The sequence below is a fragment of the Equus przewalskii genome, chromosome 12, assembly GCF_037783145.1.
Source record: "Equus przewalskii isolate Varuska chromosome 12, EquPr2, whole genome shotgun sequence".
In the NCBI taxonomy this organism is placed as follows: domain Eukaryota; kingdom Metazoa; phylum Chordata; class Mammalia; order Perissodactyla; family Equidae; genus Equus; species Equus przewalskii.
Genome location: NC_091842.1, coordinates 40,302,188 through 40,318,449, shown reverse-complemented (window position 1 = coordinate 40,318,449; position 16,262 = coordinate 40,302,188). Strand labels below are relative to the sequence as shown.

General features: G+C 55.4%; 1 protein-coding gene across 1 annotated transcript; it reads right to left on the bottom strand.

Moving 5' to 3' along the window:
• Window positions 1–1,564: 1,564 nt before the first annotated feature.
• On the bottom strand, window positions 1,565–9,379 carry LOC103551637 (serine protease 27). The gene is made up of 6 exons (XM_008521186.2): window positions 8,956–9,379; window positions 5,198–5,224; window positions 4,367–4,535; window positions 2,987–3,258; window positions 2,430–2,599; window positions 1,565–1,966 (listed from the first exon to the last, which is right to left on the bottom strand). Exons 1-6 carry the CDS (start codon window positions 9,002–9,004, stop codon window positions 1,673–1,675), a joined length of 981 nt encoding a protein of 326 aa, XP_008519408.1. The 5' UTR covers window positions 9,005–9,379; the 3' UTR covers window positions 1,565–1,672.
• Window positions 9,380–16,262: the final 6,883 nt, after the last annotated feature.

Here is a 16,262-nt window from a genome sequence, read left to right as displayed (position 1 = left end):
TGTGTGTGTTTCTGTGTGCATGGGTGGCTGTGCACGTGTCTACACAAATGTACATATGTGGTGAACTAGTGACTGTGTTTGCATGGGTGTATGGATTTTTGTGCTGGCATGGGTGTGCGTATATGGTGTGGAAGGCAGCAGTCAACCGTGCCCTCCTAGGAGTCTCATCCAGTGTGTGGGTGCTGAGTGCGGCAGGCAAGCCCAGGTACCTTTCAGGAATCAGCTTGCAGAAGGGGCTGAGAACCTGAGGCTGTCTCCCTGGGTGGCTGTGCCATCACTGCCATGCCGGGCAGGCCCGGGCAGAGCCAGAGTGAGGGGGGTGAGGGGCTGAGCTCCAGAGACATGTTTGTGCTGGATTCCTAGTGACAACAGCCGGAACAGGGCAGACTGGGAAGGAGGGGCAGGTCCAGGCGAGATTGTGTGGGGCTGCTGATGACAGGACGAAGGAAGAGAGGGTGGGGCTGCAGAGTTGGGCCAAGGACGAGCCAGCAGGCCTGGGGTGGGGGCGCTGTGAGCAAAGCCAAATGTGAGGCTCTCCATGCAGGATTCTAGCTCCTCTGAATTCTTGGGGATCCTTGCACAAACCCTTAAAGATGCCAGCAAGTATGGCCCGAACTCTGAACCCTATGGAAGGAGGAAGGAAGGGGTGCTGGCCCAGGGAGCCACTGGAGCCTCAGCTGTCTCGGGGGGCCTCTTCTGCTGAATCCATGGCCCCAAGTGGCCTGGGCCTTGCCTCCTCTGTGGGCTGGCTGCCCACACAGTGTGTGGACTTGATGGGGGCCATACTGGGCCCTGCACCCCTGAGGTTTGAGGCCTCCCAGGGTGTTGGGTCTACAGGGACCCAGCAGAGCTGTCCCCAGGCAGTTGTGAGGGGGGTATGGGGCCTAGGAGGGAGGCTAGCAGGCACGGGAGCCCAGGGGCAGGACCCACATTGCTGCCTCTCTCTGTCGCGCCCTCTGGCGCCTTCACCCGATTACCCCTGAGAGGCAGGTGGGCGGTGCTGTCCTGGGTTACAGGAGAGAAATGGGCTCAGAGGGGAGCAGCAACTTGTCAATGGCTCCCAGGGGACGTGGGCCCCAACTCCAGCCCCTCCCCACCCCCTGCAGCTTTAGACTCACCAGTGGGGAGGTCGAGGCTGAGGGAGGGGATGGAGAAAAAGGAACAGGGGTCAAGGGGGAGCAGGGGAACAGGGAACTCCTGGAGGGGCCCTAGGAGGAGCTGCTGCCTTCTCCCCGTAGGTGCGTCACCCTGTTGACGTTATTTGAAGACGTCTCAGGGTGATGCAGACGTATGCAGTGGGGGCTGTGATCCCCACACCCCGCAAAGCCCTCCTCCAAGGTGCTCTGCCAGGACCCATTCTTTCTGCCGGTGTCACAGGGGACACTAGAGACCCTGGACTCCAGTGACGTCCAGTCCCCAGTGTGCCTGCCATGGCTCCCTTCCTGCTGGGGAGCCACCCTCCCCCACCCTGGCATTGGCCCCAACTCACAGCTCCTCAGCACCCCCGAACTGGCACCTCTCTACTCCTCCTTCCCCCGAGGGTCTGCACCCAGGCAGCCAGCACTGAGGTTGGGTTTTTATTGGAGAATGAACATAAATAAAAATATCTGGGCATTTGAGAGAAGGGAGAATTGGAGAGCTATTTACAAAATGTACACCGTGGACCCGGGGCTCAGAGGAAGGTGAGCAGGGCCGTGAGGACCAGGAAGACAGCGTGGGCTGCCAGGCAGGGCGCAAAGTTCCGACCCAGGGGCTGCTGGAGCCGGGGGCCCCGCCTCTGACTGCCCAACCTAGCCTGCTGGAACTGCAGTTCCGGGATGATCCGATGGATCCAGCTGTGGTGGGAGGTGAGCCGGATGTAGACGCCTGGGCGGTTCCGGCGGGCGCAGCCCTCGCCCCAGCTGATCACCCCAGCCTGCAGCCACGACTGGCCCACGAGGCACACCAGGGGGCCCCCAGAGTCGCCCTGTGGGGGAAGCAGAGGCACTGTCAGAGCCCACAGGGGCCCAAGAGCCTCCTCTGCAGGGACACAGGCACACGTACACACCTGTCCTCCTCCCTCTGTCCCTCTCCACAGCTCCCCTCCCTAGGAATGTCCCTGCCCAGGACACACGCACACGCACACACCCATGGCTGGTCCTTCCTTTTCTGGTCTGGGGTACCCATTTCTCTAGCATCCCCAGACTCCCTGCCTTGATTCACCTCTGGGGTGGGTGGAGGGGGGGCGTTGAAAATGCAGTTTCTTGGGCCCCACTGCAGACCAACTCACTAACTCCCCTGATTGAGGTCCTGGAATTTTCCCAGCTGACTGAACGCACAGCTCTGGTCTGGACCGCCTGCCGGGGTCTCATCCAGCTGGGATGGCTCCCACCTTGACCTGGGCCTTGGGATCAGGGCTCAGCCTGCACACAGCCCACTCCAGCCCCTACCTTGCAGGCGTCCTTCTTGCCCTCAGCAAAGCCAGCACACAGCATGTCGTCCTTGATGGTTTTCGGCTGGAAGTTGGACTCAGCATCTTTGCTGTAGAGCAGGTTGCACTTGGGCGTGTCAATGATGGGCACGGCGAGTTTCTGCAGGATCCGTGGGTTGGGCAGGCGGTCTAGGGAGCCGTGAAACAGGCTGCAGCTCAGCAGACAGTCCCACCGAGGGGTTCTGGCCCTGGGTTCTTGAGAACCACAGCTCTATTGCTCCCTATTTCTTGCTTGGGTTTAGACCTTCTCTTCTGGCTTGGGGCTTCGTGGAACAGAATTCCCTCTTCCCTCCTTCCACATACCAGGTTGGGTTCTTTCTGTCCCCCTCTCTCCACTTCCCCATGGCTCCTCCTTCTGAGTCTACTGACCCTTTCCCATACCCACTTCCCCCACTTGAATAGAGATCATGTGTACCAATATCAACAGAAAAAGATTGTTGGTTCAGAGTGGCCCCCAAGCTGCCTGAGACCTTCTCTAGGCATGTCCCCCATTCTCTCCTGGCCCTGCCCCATTACCTTGCTCACTGGGGCTGCCCCAGCCGGTGACCCAGCAGTTCATGCCCGTCTGAAAGGCAACCGAGGGGTCAGGTACGCACACGGGGAGGATATAATCGGTGAAGGTCACGGGAGCCTTCAGCTCCACCAGGGCCACATCAGCACTGGAGGCCATGCCCTGGTACAGGGGGTTGCTCTCCACCCGCTTCACCTGGGCGTACACAGCGTGCGGCCCTGGCTTCACCAGCTGCCGCGCCCCCAGCAGGACCTGGTACAGGGCTGTTTCGGACGTGCTGGTGGGAAAGAGCAGAGAGCTGGTATGAGGCAGCCGCTCTAGGGCTTAAAAAGGGGAGTTGGTGGAAGTTAAGGGAAGGGAACTAGGGAGGAGCTGTCAGAGACCTCCCTCCTGGCCCTCCACAGTGCCTGATGTCTCTGCACATTATCTTCAAAAACGTCACCTCCAGAAGGACATACAGCAGGATGAGGGGCTTAAGGGGGTGGCAGCTGAAGCAGCTTTCATTCCTGACTTCAATTCCCAGCTCTACCGCTGGCCAGTCAGGTGAGCTTGGGCAAGTCACCTAGCAAGTTCCCTAACGCAGCTTCCTCGTCTGTAAAATGGGGACAGTGATGGTCCCGACCTGAAAGGCTTGCTCTGAGGGTCGAAGGAGATGACCACCCACAGGGGTGCAGCTGGGGACCAGCCAAGTGGGGATTGGGCCCAGCCCTGCCCGTGAGCCTTGGGCAAGCGGCTACTCCCTCTGAGCCCACATTTCTCAGTTTAAGATGTGAGGTTTTAAGAGTTGCAGAGCTGTGGTGCGGCAAGAGCTGAGATGCTTGGGGACCCTGCAGGTCTGGGGCCGATAGTACGGTAGCATACATTGGGTGGCACTTTGCTCAGGGATGGCACGGGTGACGTTAGACAGGGAGGAGGAGGAAGGGACATTCTGCTCCAGTCCTGGGGCTCATTTGTAACCAGATCCCAGCTGGAAAGGGAGTGTCCTGGACTGGGGCGGGCAGAGGGGGAGAGAGGGGGGAGGGAGGGAGAAGGGGGCGGGGACAGGGAAGAGGGCCAGGGCGTTGGAAGAGCCTGCCAGCATTTGCAAGGACAGGGCCCCAGGCGTGGCAAAGCTGGGAGGGACCAGCAGAGGGGGAGTGGACCCCTCGCGGCTGGGCTGCGGGGAGCAAGGACTGGAAGCGGGGATTGCAGCCGGAGGTTAGCCCCGAGGTTGGACCTAAAGGGCGTTCTGGCGGGGAAGCCGGTCCCTGCGGGCCGGGCTTCCTCGCGAGCAGGTGGGGCGCTGTCCGTGGTGCTGGAGCCCGGCGCCCGGCTCTGTCCTCGGTCCCCGCGGCCCCGGTGGGGAGGGATCGGGGTGGGGGAGGCGTGGGGTTCGGCGGACTCACTTGGAGAAGCAGTGCGCCGCGGTGAGGACCCAGCGCTCCGTGATGAGGCTGCCCCCGCAGAAATGGCTTCCGTTGCGCTGGATGCTGACTTGCCAGGGCCACTCGCCTTCCGAGGCGTCCTGCCCGCCCACCATCCGGTTCAGCATCCTCATCCTCGGGCGCCCGCAGACTAGAGGGACATGACAGCTGGCGCTTACTGGGGGCCAGCTGCACCGGCTCTGATTCCCTGCTCCCAACACCATACTCCAGCTTCCGCTTTCTGCTTAATTCCGGGACCTCCCTGCCCCTCCCCTGCTCAGGGACTTTGGGCAAGTCGGAGGCCAGGGCATCTAACACAGGCAGACCTTTCCCAGCTGTGGGACCCTCCCCCTTCCATGCCCCCCTGGACCTCAGGCCTCTCACCTGTGAATGGTGACATCAGACCTACCTCCTGGGTCACAGGGAGGGCTGAGATAACACATGTAAGTTTTACCAGGGCCTGACAAACGGGCTCCCAGGACAATGGGTATTGAGAGAGTCCCACATGGGGTGGGTGACTCTGAGGGGGTCTGTCACTGTTACAGCAGAATGGTCTTCAGAGTCTATCCTTAGCTTCTTTCCTGTCGCTTTTTCCTGCCTCATTCTCTGTGCTTCATAGCTCAGTGCTCCGTCTGCACCATGTGTCAGACCCTCCTCCTCCACTCCTGTCTGGGCTCCACAGCTTTTCCGCACCGGGATCCCCATGCTCTGCCTGTTCATTCTGGGTCTCGTCTCAGGTGTATGTTGGGGGTCCCTGGCCAGTCTCACAGCTCTCAGACAAGCCCGCCCCAGCCAAGGGCAGTGGATGCTTACCGCTTAATGACTCGGCCCCCTGAGTCCCTGGAAGGGAGAAGAAAGGGGTGATCAGGCAACTTTGTTGAAGCCGAACTTTGTCTGGCCTCTCCTGCCGGGTCCTTGTCTGCCTCCCCAGCACTGTCTTCCCCCTGTCCTCCCCACTGCTCCCCCCCCACACTGTCCTCCCCTCCACACCCAGCCTCCTGAGGACTCAGAGGGACCTCACAGCCTCCTGAGTTCACAGAGGGACCTGGCAGGAGAGGCCAGGGGCCTTAGGTTCCCCACAGGCCCGGTTCCCTGAGATCTTTACAGGCCCAGGCCTGTGGTCCAGAGCTTCTCTCTAAGAGCAGACAAACTGCCCATCAGGAGATGCAGGGAGGGGCCCCTTCTTGGCTTGACTCTCCCACTTGGGGCAGGATGGCTCCTTCTGGTCCCCACAGGAGTCTCTCCCTCCACACCCCACACTGTCCTTGTCTGAAAGCCCTGGGGCTGTGGGGTCTGCCTTTACCCCCGGAACAGGCCTCTGCATTTCACAGGTCTGGGGCCTTCTCACAGTCTGTTCCACAGTGAACAAGTCTCCTTCGGTTCTTCCCCAAACCTCACTTCAATCCTGAGGCTGCAGCCCAGCCCCACAGGTCTCTCTGGTCTCAGGGGAGTAGAGAGAAGGCAGCCGGGGCTCACCATGAGTCGGTCTTCCCAAGATTTCAGATTCCTGAGCGCTCAGGCATGCCAGCATGCTCTTCAGGTGGAGCCCCAGATCCCCAGCTGGGCCACGGTGTCCCCCCCCAGGAGAGGGGACAGGCAGAGGGGTCGGGGTAGGGCCGTTCTGGGGGCCCATCTCCCCGGGATCCATTACCCACCACGTCTCAATGCAGGCACAGGGCCTGTTACTCAGCCTTTACAGGAACCCTGAGACCCCAGCCAGGTTGACAGTCCCCAGCTGTGCCAGCAACACTCTGGAAATATGTGCCAGTTGCAGGTGCCCTCCCTGCCCCCAGTGTATCTAGTTTACTGGGAGCAGATCTGATCAGAGCTGGGGTGGGGGCTCAGGACAGCCTCTCCCCACTGCAGCCCTTGGCATTTCCCCTACACCCCAACCCCTTCCAGGGCCCGGAGGCTGGGGCAGCTGCTACTGACCCCGTCTTCCCTCTGATCAGAAGAAGTAAGCAGTCCTGTGGAGGTGAGGGGCCACAGAGGGTAGGAAGTGCCCGGCTGAGCCGCAATCTCTGTGGGGGGGCCCAAGGACCCTGGGTTTTGTTTTTTTTAAAGATTGGCACCTGAGCTAACAACTGTTGCCAATCTTCTTCTTTTTTTTTTTTTTCTGCTTTTTCTCCCCAAATCCCCCCAGGACATAGTTGTATATTTTAGTTGTGGGTCCTTCTAGTTGTGGCATGTGAGTCACTGCCTCAACATGGCCTAATGAGCGGTGCCATGTCTGCGCCCAGGATCCGAACCGGCGAAAGCCTGGGCCGCCGAAGTGGAGCGCGTGAACTTAACCACTCGGCCACGGGGCCGACCCCGACCCTGAGCATTTTTATGGGATCCCCATTCTTCCTGCCAGACTCTCAGTCTGAAGGGCAGACTCCCCAGTGCTGAGGGGGGCGTTGGATGACAAAGCAGTGAAGGTGGGTGGGAGCAGCTGTGATGGGACAAGAGGAGGCGGTAGACCCTGGAGGCTGAGAAGGACCCTGGGGGCAGGACTGGCTATTCTCCGAAGTTGGGGTGCCAAGCAGAAGTGTAGGGGCAAGGGTGGTGCCAGCCCAGGCCAGCACTGGGAACAGGAAGTCTGCCCGGGACATTCCGACATTCCATGAATGGATGTGTTAACAAGGTGTCTAAAATGAAAATGTCTCCTGGGAATTTGTTTAAAATGCAAATTCCCTCCAGCCCCCTCCTTGTAGTATAATATAATTTAATTAGATTGGTGACAACTGACCCCTGCTCTTTCTAAGGCCTGGCCAATTCTGCTTGCACAAGGATGCCCTGACTAACCCCGTCTGCCCTCGGCAGCACTAACGTGCTTTCAGGCTCGTTCCCTCCCTCTGGGAATTTTCCAGTGCCTGTTCCTGGTTCTCCCTACAGCCAGCCCCCTTCCCATATGTGGAGAAGGATCCATCGTGGGCTCTCAGGGTCAAGTGCACACACCTGCAGGCGGGCGGATGCCCTGAGGCTTTGCAGGCTTCCTCACCCCAGTCTAGTGCAACTCTGCTTCTCATTCAGGCTGAGCCTTCCCGCCTTGGAGTGTTCACTCACAACACCCCTCTGCCTTGAGGCTCTTTCTTCTCGGTCTCTACAAGTCCAAATCCTACAGGTCCTAATCCAGATCAAGGCCTAACCAAAATGCTGCCTCCTCCAGGCAGCCCTCCTGGCGTGCACTGTCCATCTAGGAAGCCTGGCTTTCTCTCCTGAGCTCTTGGTCCTCCTGCCGAGCCTCACAGAGCTCTGCCCACCTCACTCTAGAGGCAGAATTGTTGCTCATCTCACCTGTGGGCCCAGGAGCTCCGTGAAGGCAGAGCCCACATCCAGGAGCCCTGAGCCCAGGGCATGTATAGAGGGATGTATAGAGTGGCTGTGGGGAGAGGGCTGACCAGGATGGGTCAATGGGGAAACCGGGGCTCTGCAGGGTGGGCGTCCTGTCAGGGGCTGGGTGTCAGGCCCCTCATCTGGGCCCAGGGTCTCCATGCTCCTGTAGCAGGTTGGGGCGGGGAAAGGCCTAAGGTTCTAGGAGGGAATGGCCAGAGGTGAGGGTGAGGATGGTGCTGAAGGAGCCCAGGCCCCTGGTCACAGCTGTTTGTGAGCCAAAGGCAGGCTGCTGTTCCCACTTTGGCAATGGCCTTGATTACTCAACCCAGCGGGAGCAATCATGGTGTTACACCCCCTGGCAGAGATGGGCTTCCTCAAAGAACACTATTATCCTTGTGCCAGGAGGCCAAGAGGGGGAGGCCCTGGGAGGCTGGGGCCTCCCCACTGAGGTGCCACTCTGGCGCCCTCCTCCCCTCGTAGCAAGCCTGGAGCCCCGACCGAGTCAAAGCCTGGGTGACCTGGCCCGGCCCTGGGAGGTGACCTGAGGACAGGGAAGTGAGGTGGCTGCTGAGCTGGCCTGGCTGGCCCAGGAATGCGGGAGGGTTCCCTGGCAGAGAGCAGCCTGCCCCATGGGGAGGGGCCTGGCAGGTGGGGCCTCCTGGTTGGCACCTGCTGAATCTGACCCGGGATTGGGAGAGGGCACAGGGATGCAGGGCCTGCTCCTCCCTGTACCCTCCCTCTGTGGTGGCAGCAGGAGCCTGGCTCCCCTGGCCCCCGCCGAACCCTCACCAGCCTCCCAGGGCTCCCGGGCTCAGGCGGCAGCTCGGCTACCCCTCCTTAGGCCCAGCTCATGGTGGTCCAGGGATTTGGAGCCCAATGGCTCTGAGTTCAGATCCTGCATGCATGCAGAGGCCGAGAGGAGAGAAAACAGAAGCACATAGCCCAGAGTTTGGCCCATGGTGTCCGAGGCAGGGTGGGAGGCAGACGGAGCCTCTGCCTGGGTCAGTGCCTCAGGGGTCCTTTCGGGCCTGCGCCCACACCCCTATCCTGCCTTCCTCACTTCACTCCCCCAGGTGGGACATCTGGAACCTTCCCATCCTCCCAGGAGGCCCCACCACTCTGGTGAAGAGGGGAGGCCTGTGCTGCAGCCGGGCCTGACCAGGAACGGGGGGCTTGGCTAGAGCTCCAGCCAGGGCAGAGGGGGCCCCTCCCAGGAGGCAGAGGACCGGCTTCCTGCAATGTCCAGGACTCACCAATCCACAGCAGCAGCAGGAGCAGGGCCACGGCCAGCGGCCGCCTCATGGTCTCAGCCTGGCTGGGGACTGGGCAGGGGACAGTGGTGGCGGGAGCTCCAAGAGCCGTGGTGTGAGGTGCGGGGCTCCATGAAGTGGGGTTTTATGCTGGAGGTGAGTGTCGCCTCGGCTATGCCGCCCGACCTGTCAGCCGGGCCCGCCCAGCTCCTCTCACAGGAAGGAGGCGCCCCAGAACCCCGACTGCTCTATGACCTGGCCTTGAACCCCCGAACCTGGAGGAGCCAGACCCCTCCCTCAAACTCCTTAGGGTCTTGGTGCCAGGGTGCGCCTGCCTCATTAGGGTGCTTGCGTCCTGGGGTTCTGCCTCCACCATGACTGACCACAGACACCCCCCAACTCACCACAGGCCTCACATAAGCTGACTGCAGCGGCCCTTGAGACCCTCCTTGTTTCATTCATTCATTTCATTCATTCGTATTTATTGGGCACCTACTGTGACCCGGCCGCAGTGAACACAAGAGTCCAGGGTGGGGCTTACACTGATGGGGTGGTCCAGGCCACCGGTGCTTATGGAACAAAGAGCAGGGGGCAGAGTCGGGACGTTGATGGGGGTGTCCCCAGCTGACCCCAGCGCCCCTCACGGGCCCTCCCCCCAGAACACCAAGCCCCAGCAGCCCCCACGCAAGCGCGTAGGTCCCAGAACCCGCCCCAGGATAGCCCCAACCCCGGTCCCCTCCCCACGGCTGCACCCCCTTCCCCGGGCCGCTGGCGGGGGGCTTCCCGGAACCCGCGGCCCAGGGCGGGCGGGGCGGAAGCTGCTTCTGGGAAGGCCGGGCCGGTATGACAGTCCCGGGACGTCCCTGACCTGGGCGCGACCGGCCGGCCTCCGGGATGTGCGGTCCCGGCGAAAGCAGCTCCGGGAGGAAGTTATTTGGAACACGGGGCTGACGTCAGAGCCGGAATTGGGGTTCGGGCGGCCACGCCCTGCCAGGGCTGCGGGGTCGCAGTGGGGGGCCCCCTGGGGGCTCCCCACCAGGCTGGGGGTGGAGGGCGCTGGATGGCAGGCAGAGCCCTGCCTCAATTTCCCCGCCTGCGCAGTGGGTGCGCGCGTGGACTGGGTGTGCTGCGGTGCGCCCTGGGAGGCGGTGGGGGCCGGGGGCGCTGGGCCGGGGCCGGGTGTGGGGCAGCCCCCCGCTCCGCCCCCGGCCTTGGCGGGCCCTCCGGGTCAGCGCTGCCCTGCCCTCTAGTGGCCGCCGGCAGCAGCGCCGGGCGGGGCGAGGGTCTCTCCCCGCCTCGCTCTCCCTTCTTCCCATCGTCCCCCAAACCCGCCCCAGGACTACCTCTCGACCTTCTGCCCCCCACCCCAGGTTCTCACTTCGCTTCTCCAGCAGCCCTGCCAGGGGGAGGGGCGTCACCCTCAATTCGAGACTGCCACCAGGTGCTGGCCCGCCTTCTCCCGCCTCCTCTGCCTTCCCTGTCCCTCCTCCGCACCCCCACCCGCGTTGGAGATTCCGGGTAGGGCGTGCTGGGCTACCTGGCGGGAGGCGGGGGGGCTGACGGGAGGGAGGGCAGAGTATGGGAAGCGGGATTCCAGACTCATTCCTTGATTCATTGATTCGGTCTACAAGTATTTTTGAGCACGCTTGGTGCCCAACACTATTCCAGTTACGGGGAATATGGAGGTGAAGAAAACAGACCTCAACCTACAGTGTGAGAGGAGATGGCCAGAAATAATTTAAGGGAAAAAATGTCTAATCATAAACTGTGGAAAGTGTTTCAAAACGTCTGTGTGATCAGCTTCTCCAGCCTCCTGATGATCAATTTCCGGATCCCAGAGGCCTTTCAGACTCTTTGGGGCCCACTGCTTCCTCTCATGTGTCTTTCTCACTTTTCTCTGCCTTTTTTTTTTTTTTTTTAAAGCCAATTCTTCCAAGGGCAGTTCCGCCTTAACATCTAGCAAGCAACAGAAGTCAAGATGCATCAGAAAATGAGTGGGCCTGAGAAAGTTGGGGGCTCCGGAGGACCCAGGGACATGGCTCACTTGGGTGACCCGAGAAACAGCAGCCCAGGCTTCACCCTGATGCTCTCGGGCCTGGAGCCTGTGGCCCCCCCGGCTGAGCCGGAGTTGGACTGTGCTGTGCAAGCAGGAAGCCAGGTCCCTTCCTCACACCATCTGCCAACCGGAAGAGGAAGACTGGAATGCAGACAGAGTCAAAGACTTTAATACGTTTTATCAATCGCTCCTAAAAAAAAATAGAAGTGGACATTTATCACCTCTGGAAGGGGGAGTGCTTTCTAATGTTAGAAGTCAGAGTAGACATCGCAAAAAAAGAGAGGTGGTCCATTAGCTAAAGAACACAAGCAACATTGGTTACAAAATACAAAGGCAAACAATAGGAAAAATATTTGCAGGAAATGTCGCAAAGTCTCAACACCATTATTGTCTACAGTGCTCAAGAAATTGATCAGAAAAACACTGAAACCCTAAAGATGAAAGGAATGGAGACACGAACAGACCAGTTGCCAGAGAGGAAGCCAACTTGGCTAATAGACTTAACCAAGAAATGTTCAGCCTAGGTAATTAAATCAATGCAAATCAAAGCCACCGCAAGGAGATGCCCTTCTCCTGCATGGAGTTTGCACGTTGGAGGAATGCTGTTAGTCAGGGCTGGGGGAAATGGGTCAGTGAGGGCACAGCCCTTTTGTCTATCACTTTGACAGTCTTCAGCTTCAGCTTTTTAAAATAATTATTCCCAGTGACTGGCCCTGTGGCCGAGTGGTTAAGTTCGTGTGCTCCAGAGGCCCAGGGTTTCGTTGGTTCAGATCCTGGGCACAGACATGGCACTGATCATCAAGCCATGCTGAGGCGGCGACCCACATGCCACAACTAGAAGGACCCACAACTAAAAATATACAACTATGTACTGGGGGGCTTTTGGGAGAAAAAGGAAAAATAAAAAAAATTTAAAAAAATTATTATTATTCCCTTTGACTCAATGACTTCAACGCTGAAAGTCTGTTCTAAGAGAAAAACCCTAACTACACAGAAAGCATTAAGGTGTTTTCTATTTGCAAAAACCCCCAAACAAGTAAACAAACAAAAACTAATTGGGAGATGGTAAATAAAACATCCTCTGAATAGAATTCATAAAAATGACATTTAAATGGAGATTGGGTAAATAAGGAAAATGCTCATGTTATAAGGGGAAATAAAAAAGGACAGATATAAAGATTTGTAGAAAGTATAATAACTACAAAAAAAATTTTAAATTTCAAAACAGCAGCAGCAACATCCGAAAGAAAAGTTGGCAGTGTTCAGCAGGCACTGGCTCGGGGCAGTTCTGCAGTCATGTAGATTTCTTTCAAAAGCAGGTGACAGGAAGCAGCTTAAACTGATGGAACACACGCCTGTTCGTGGGATCCTTGGTCCTGGTTGGTGGGACTTTCCTGTGATGCTCCAGTTGAAGGAAGAGCTGCAAGACCCAGGGCAGTGCTCACTTCTTACCCCCAGGAGGCTCTGCCTTTCTCTGATGGTGACTGCATTCTCCGTCCCCAAGTGACTCCCCCAGCTGGGAAAATGGCAGCCAGCTGGAGTCTCTTAGCCGGCTAAGAGGACGGGAGCTCCTCCTCTACCCCATTCAATATGAACAATCCCAGGGAAAGACATTAACTGGCTCTATGATTGATCCAGGCTGGTCACATGGCCAGTGTGTTGTCCCAGGACAGTTTGTTAGCAGAAAGGAGGAAGAGGGAAAGATGCTGGTCACTGAGAAGTGCTAACCACCACACTCTCAGTCAAGTGTGAGAATAAAATAAAGACGCTTTCAGACACGGGAGGTCTCAAAAAATTCACCCCCTACGCACCCTTCCTGGGAAGCCACTGGAGGAAAGGTGTTCTCCAACTAAAGAAGGAGTAAACCAAGAAGGGAGGAAATGTGGGCTGAAGAAAACAGAGATCCAACAAAGGAGAGTAGTGAATGGAATCTCCAGGATGCTACCAAAGGGGGATTCCAGAATGACAGCTGTGCCCCAAGCAGAGAGGGCAAGCAGTCCTCATTGGTACATTGTGACACAAGAGACAGGACTGCTGACATTGTCATCATCATGCCCTCTGTCACTGCGTTATCTTTTCAATCAGATGAAACTATGAAGGATGTGCTCCACCAAAACAAGATGTAAACCAAGAAAGAAGAAAACGTGAGACACTGGGCATAGGGAATCAAGCCAGGAGAAAGGCAAATGGAATTCCAAGGATGATAGCTAAAGGCACATCTCAGAGAGAAGGAAAATGGACATCTCAAGGCGGGATGCAGCAGAGAAGAAGACAAAAAAAGGGACTGATATATTCTCTAATAGGATTGACCTTGTGGAGAAAATTGGAAAGCGTGAGCAGGTACAAAAGAAATGAACAACAACAAAGGCAATCAGATTCAGGTGCAGATGAGGCTTCTTAGGTGTGGTTCCTCTCAATCTGAAGAATTGTGAACCTAAGAGTTCACCCTGCCCACCCAACATACCACAGTGAGGAAGGGCTAAAATTACCACAACAGGGGCCGGCCCGGTGGCTGTGTGGTTAAGTTCGTGTGCTCTGCTTTGGCGGTCCAGGGTTTTGCTGGTTCGGATCCTGGGTGCAGACATGGCACTGCTCGTCAGGCCATGCTGAGGTGGCATCCCACATAGCACAGCCAGAGGCACGCACAACTACAATATACAACCATGTACTGGGGGGCTTTGGGGAGAAGAATAAAAAAAAAAATCACCACAACAGGTAACCCCACACACAGCAGTAACTGGTCTGTAGCATTTCTGAAATCCAGCTGGGCACATGGTGCTAATTCCTCCTGCTCTTGGAGCAGGGAGGGTGTGTTGTCTAGAGTCCCTGGGAGTGATTCTTCATGACTCTTAGCTCCACCCTCTGGGCTTTTGGCTCTGGCTTCTGAATCATCTGTCCTCTTCCATAAGAAATGGTCCATGTCTGTAGCTGAATAACTTTCTCTGCCAACCTGTTTCTTGTGTTTGGAAAGTCGGGAATCTAAAGAACTGTCCCTTTTGGTTCAAGCTCATACAGTTTGCTGACTTCTCATCAGGAGTAACAGAGGCCAGAAGACAATGCAACATCTTGAGAGTGCTGAAATGATGATGATGATGATGATGATGATGATGATACCTGTCAACCTATAACTCTATATCCAATGAAGATATAAATTTGAAATATGAAAATTTCAGTTAAATGAAAAATAAGAGAATTTATTGCTAGTAGGCCTGGACTATGAGAGAAGCTAAAGGAAGGTTTCAGGCTTAAGGTAAATGATCCCAGATGAAATCACAGATTTTCAGAAAGGAATGAGGAGCACTGGAAATGGGAAATATGTAGGTAAATATAAAATATTTGTTGTTTTCCTCTTAACTTCTTTAAAATACATAAGTGTTTAAAGCAAAAACCATATTGTGGGGTCTATAACATATGGAGATATAATACATATGACAACTATAGTATAAAGTACAGGAGGAGGTAAATGGACCCATAGCGTTGCAAATTCTGTAAATTATATGTGAATTGGTACAATATTAACTTTAAGCGACTGTTTGAAAAGTTAGTAATTTCCAATTTTTACATGTGTTATTGGGCCATCCCATGTATTCAAACCAAATTCCCAGTAACTGATATCTTATTAGGAGCCTGATGTGTTAACTTCTCAGAAGACACCCAACACTCTGGACTGCTCTGGTTTGTACAAGAATTTCCGCCCTAGCTAAACCTTATTGTAAAACCGTGTGCCTGTAATTTATCTGTGACTCTGACTCAAATAAGCGATAAAACAGTCCATCAATTCTTAAGAGCCACTTGATAAATTAAGGTTGACCAAGCTGATCCTTGACACCTATTCTCCTAGTTAGGCCTGGGCTGTCTTCCACTATTTGTTACAGTACTTGTGGCTGTCCTCAGGCCACTCTGCCCTTCTCCACTGTTTGATATTCAGGTGATTAAATACTGCCGGAGCACCGTTATTCTGAACTGCATCCAACTAATCACATTGTGTCCAAAAAAGACCAAGGCCTCATGGTCAAACGTGGTCCTTTAGGATCTCGTATTTTTATGGAAAAAAATTTTTTTTTGAGGAAGATTAGCGCTGAGCTAACATCTGCTGCCAATCCTCCTCTTCTTGCTGACGAAGACTGGCCCCGAGCTAACACCCATGCCCATCTTCCTCTACTTTATATGTGGGACGCCTGCCACAGCATAGCTTGCCAAGCGGTGCCATGTCCGCACCCAGGATCTGAACTGGTGAACCCCGGGCCAAAGCAGAACGTGTGCACTTAACTGCTGTGCCACCGGCCTGGCCCCTAGGAGCTTGTTTTGAGGGGAGTTGTTGAAAACTTCTAATGAGGGAAATGGTGCACACCTAGGTGAAGCAAGAAGGTACCGGATGGGAGGACAAGGACAGACAGCACACAGAGGTGACCTGTGACTGACACTCTACCACACAATTCTCAAGATTTTCTCAGATCCATAAACCATTGAAATTGTCATCTTTGATACCTCTAGGAGACCTACTCAGGGACAGAATGACCAGACCTTACCTCTCTGCTAATTAATTTACTTCCCAAATGTGCAAAATAGATTAACTTTTGCTGGACCATGTAGTTTGCTTTTCCCTTCTCTCTTTCTCTCATAAATATTTAATTTATTTGCTTACTTATGTATTCATCTAGCTTTATTGGGGTATAATTGTATATATTGAAGACGTACAACGTAATTATTTGATATACTTATATATTGTGAAATGATTACCACAGTCGAGCTAATTAACACATCCATTACCTCCTGTAGTTACTATTTTTTGTGCCTGTGGCAAGAACACTGAAGATCTAACCTCTTAGCAAACTTCAAGTATACAATCCAGCATCATTAACTATAGTCACCATGCTGTACATTAGATCCCTAGAATTTATTGATCTTATAACCAGAAGTTCGTACCCTTTGACCAACATCTCCCCATTTCCCCCACCCCCAGCCCTTGGCAACCACCACTCTACTCTCTGCTTCTGTGAGTTTGGCTTTTTTAGATTCCACATATGAGTGAGATCATGCAGTCTTTGACTTTCTGTGTCTGGCTTATGTCACTCAGCATACACGTCCTCCAGGTTCATCCATGTTGCTGTCCCAAATGACAGGATTTCCTTATTCAATGGCTGACTATTCCATCATACATCTATACCACATTTCCTTTACCCATTTGTCCATTGATAGACACTTAGGTTGTTTCCATATCTTGACTATTGTGAATAACGCTGCAACGAACATG

Excerpts from the sequence above, each read along its gene's own strand:
- LOC103551637 (XM_008521186.2), bottom strand. The coding sequence starts at position 9,004 with ATGAGGCGGCCGCTGGCCGTGGCCCTGCTCCTGCTGCTGCTGTGGATT. Across the intron at positions 4,536-5,197 it reads GGGGGCCGAGTCATTAAGCG|TCTGCGGGCGCCCGAGGATG; the intron begins GTAAGCATCCAC and ends ATGTCCCTCTAG. Across the intron at positions 1,967-2,429 it reads GCAAGAAGGACGCCTGCAAG|GGCGACTCTGGGGGCCCCCT; the intron begins GTAGGGGCTGGA and ends CTTCCCCCACAG.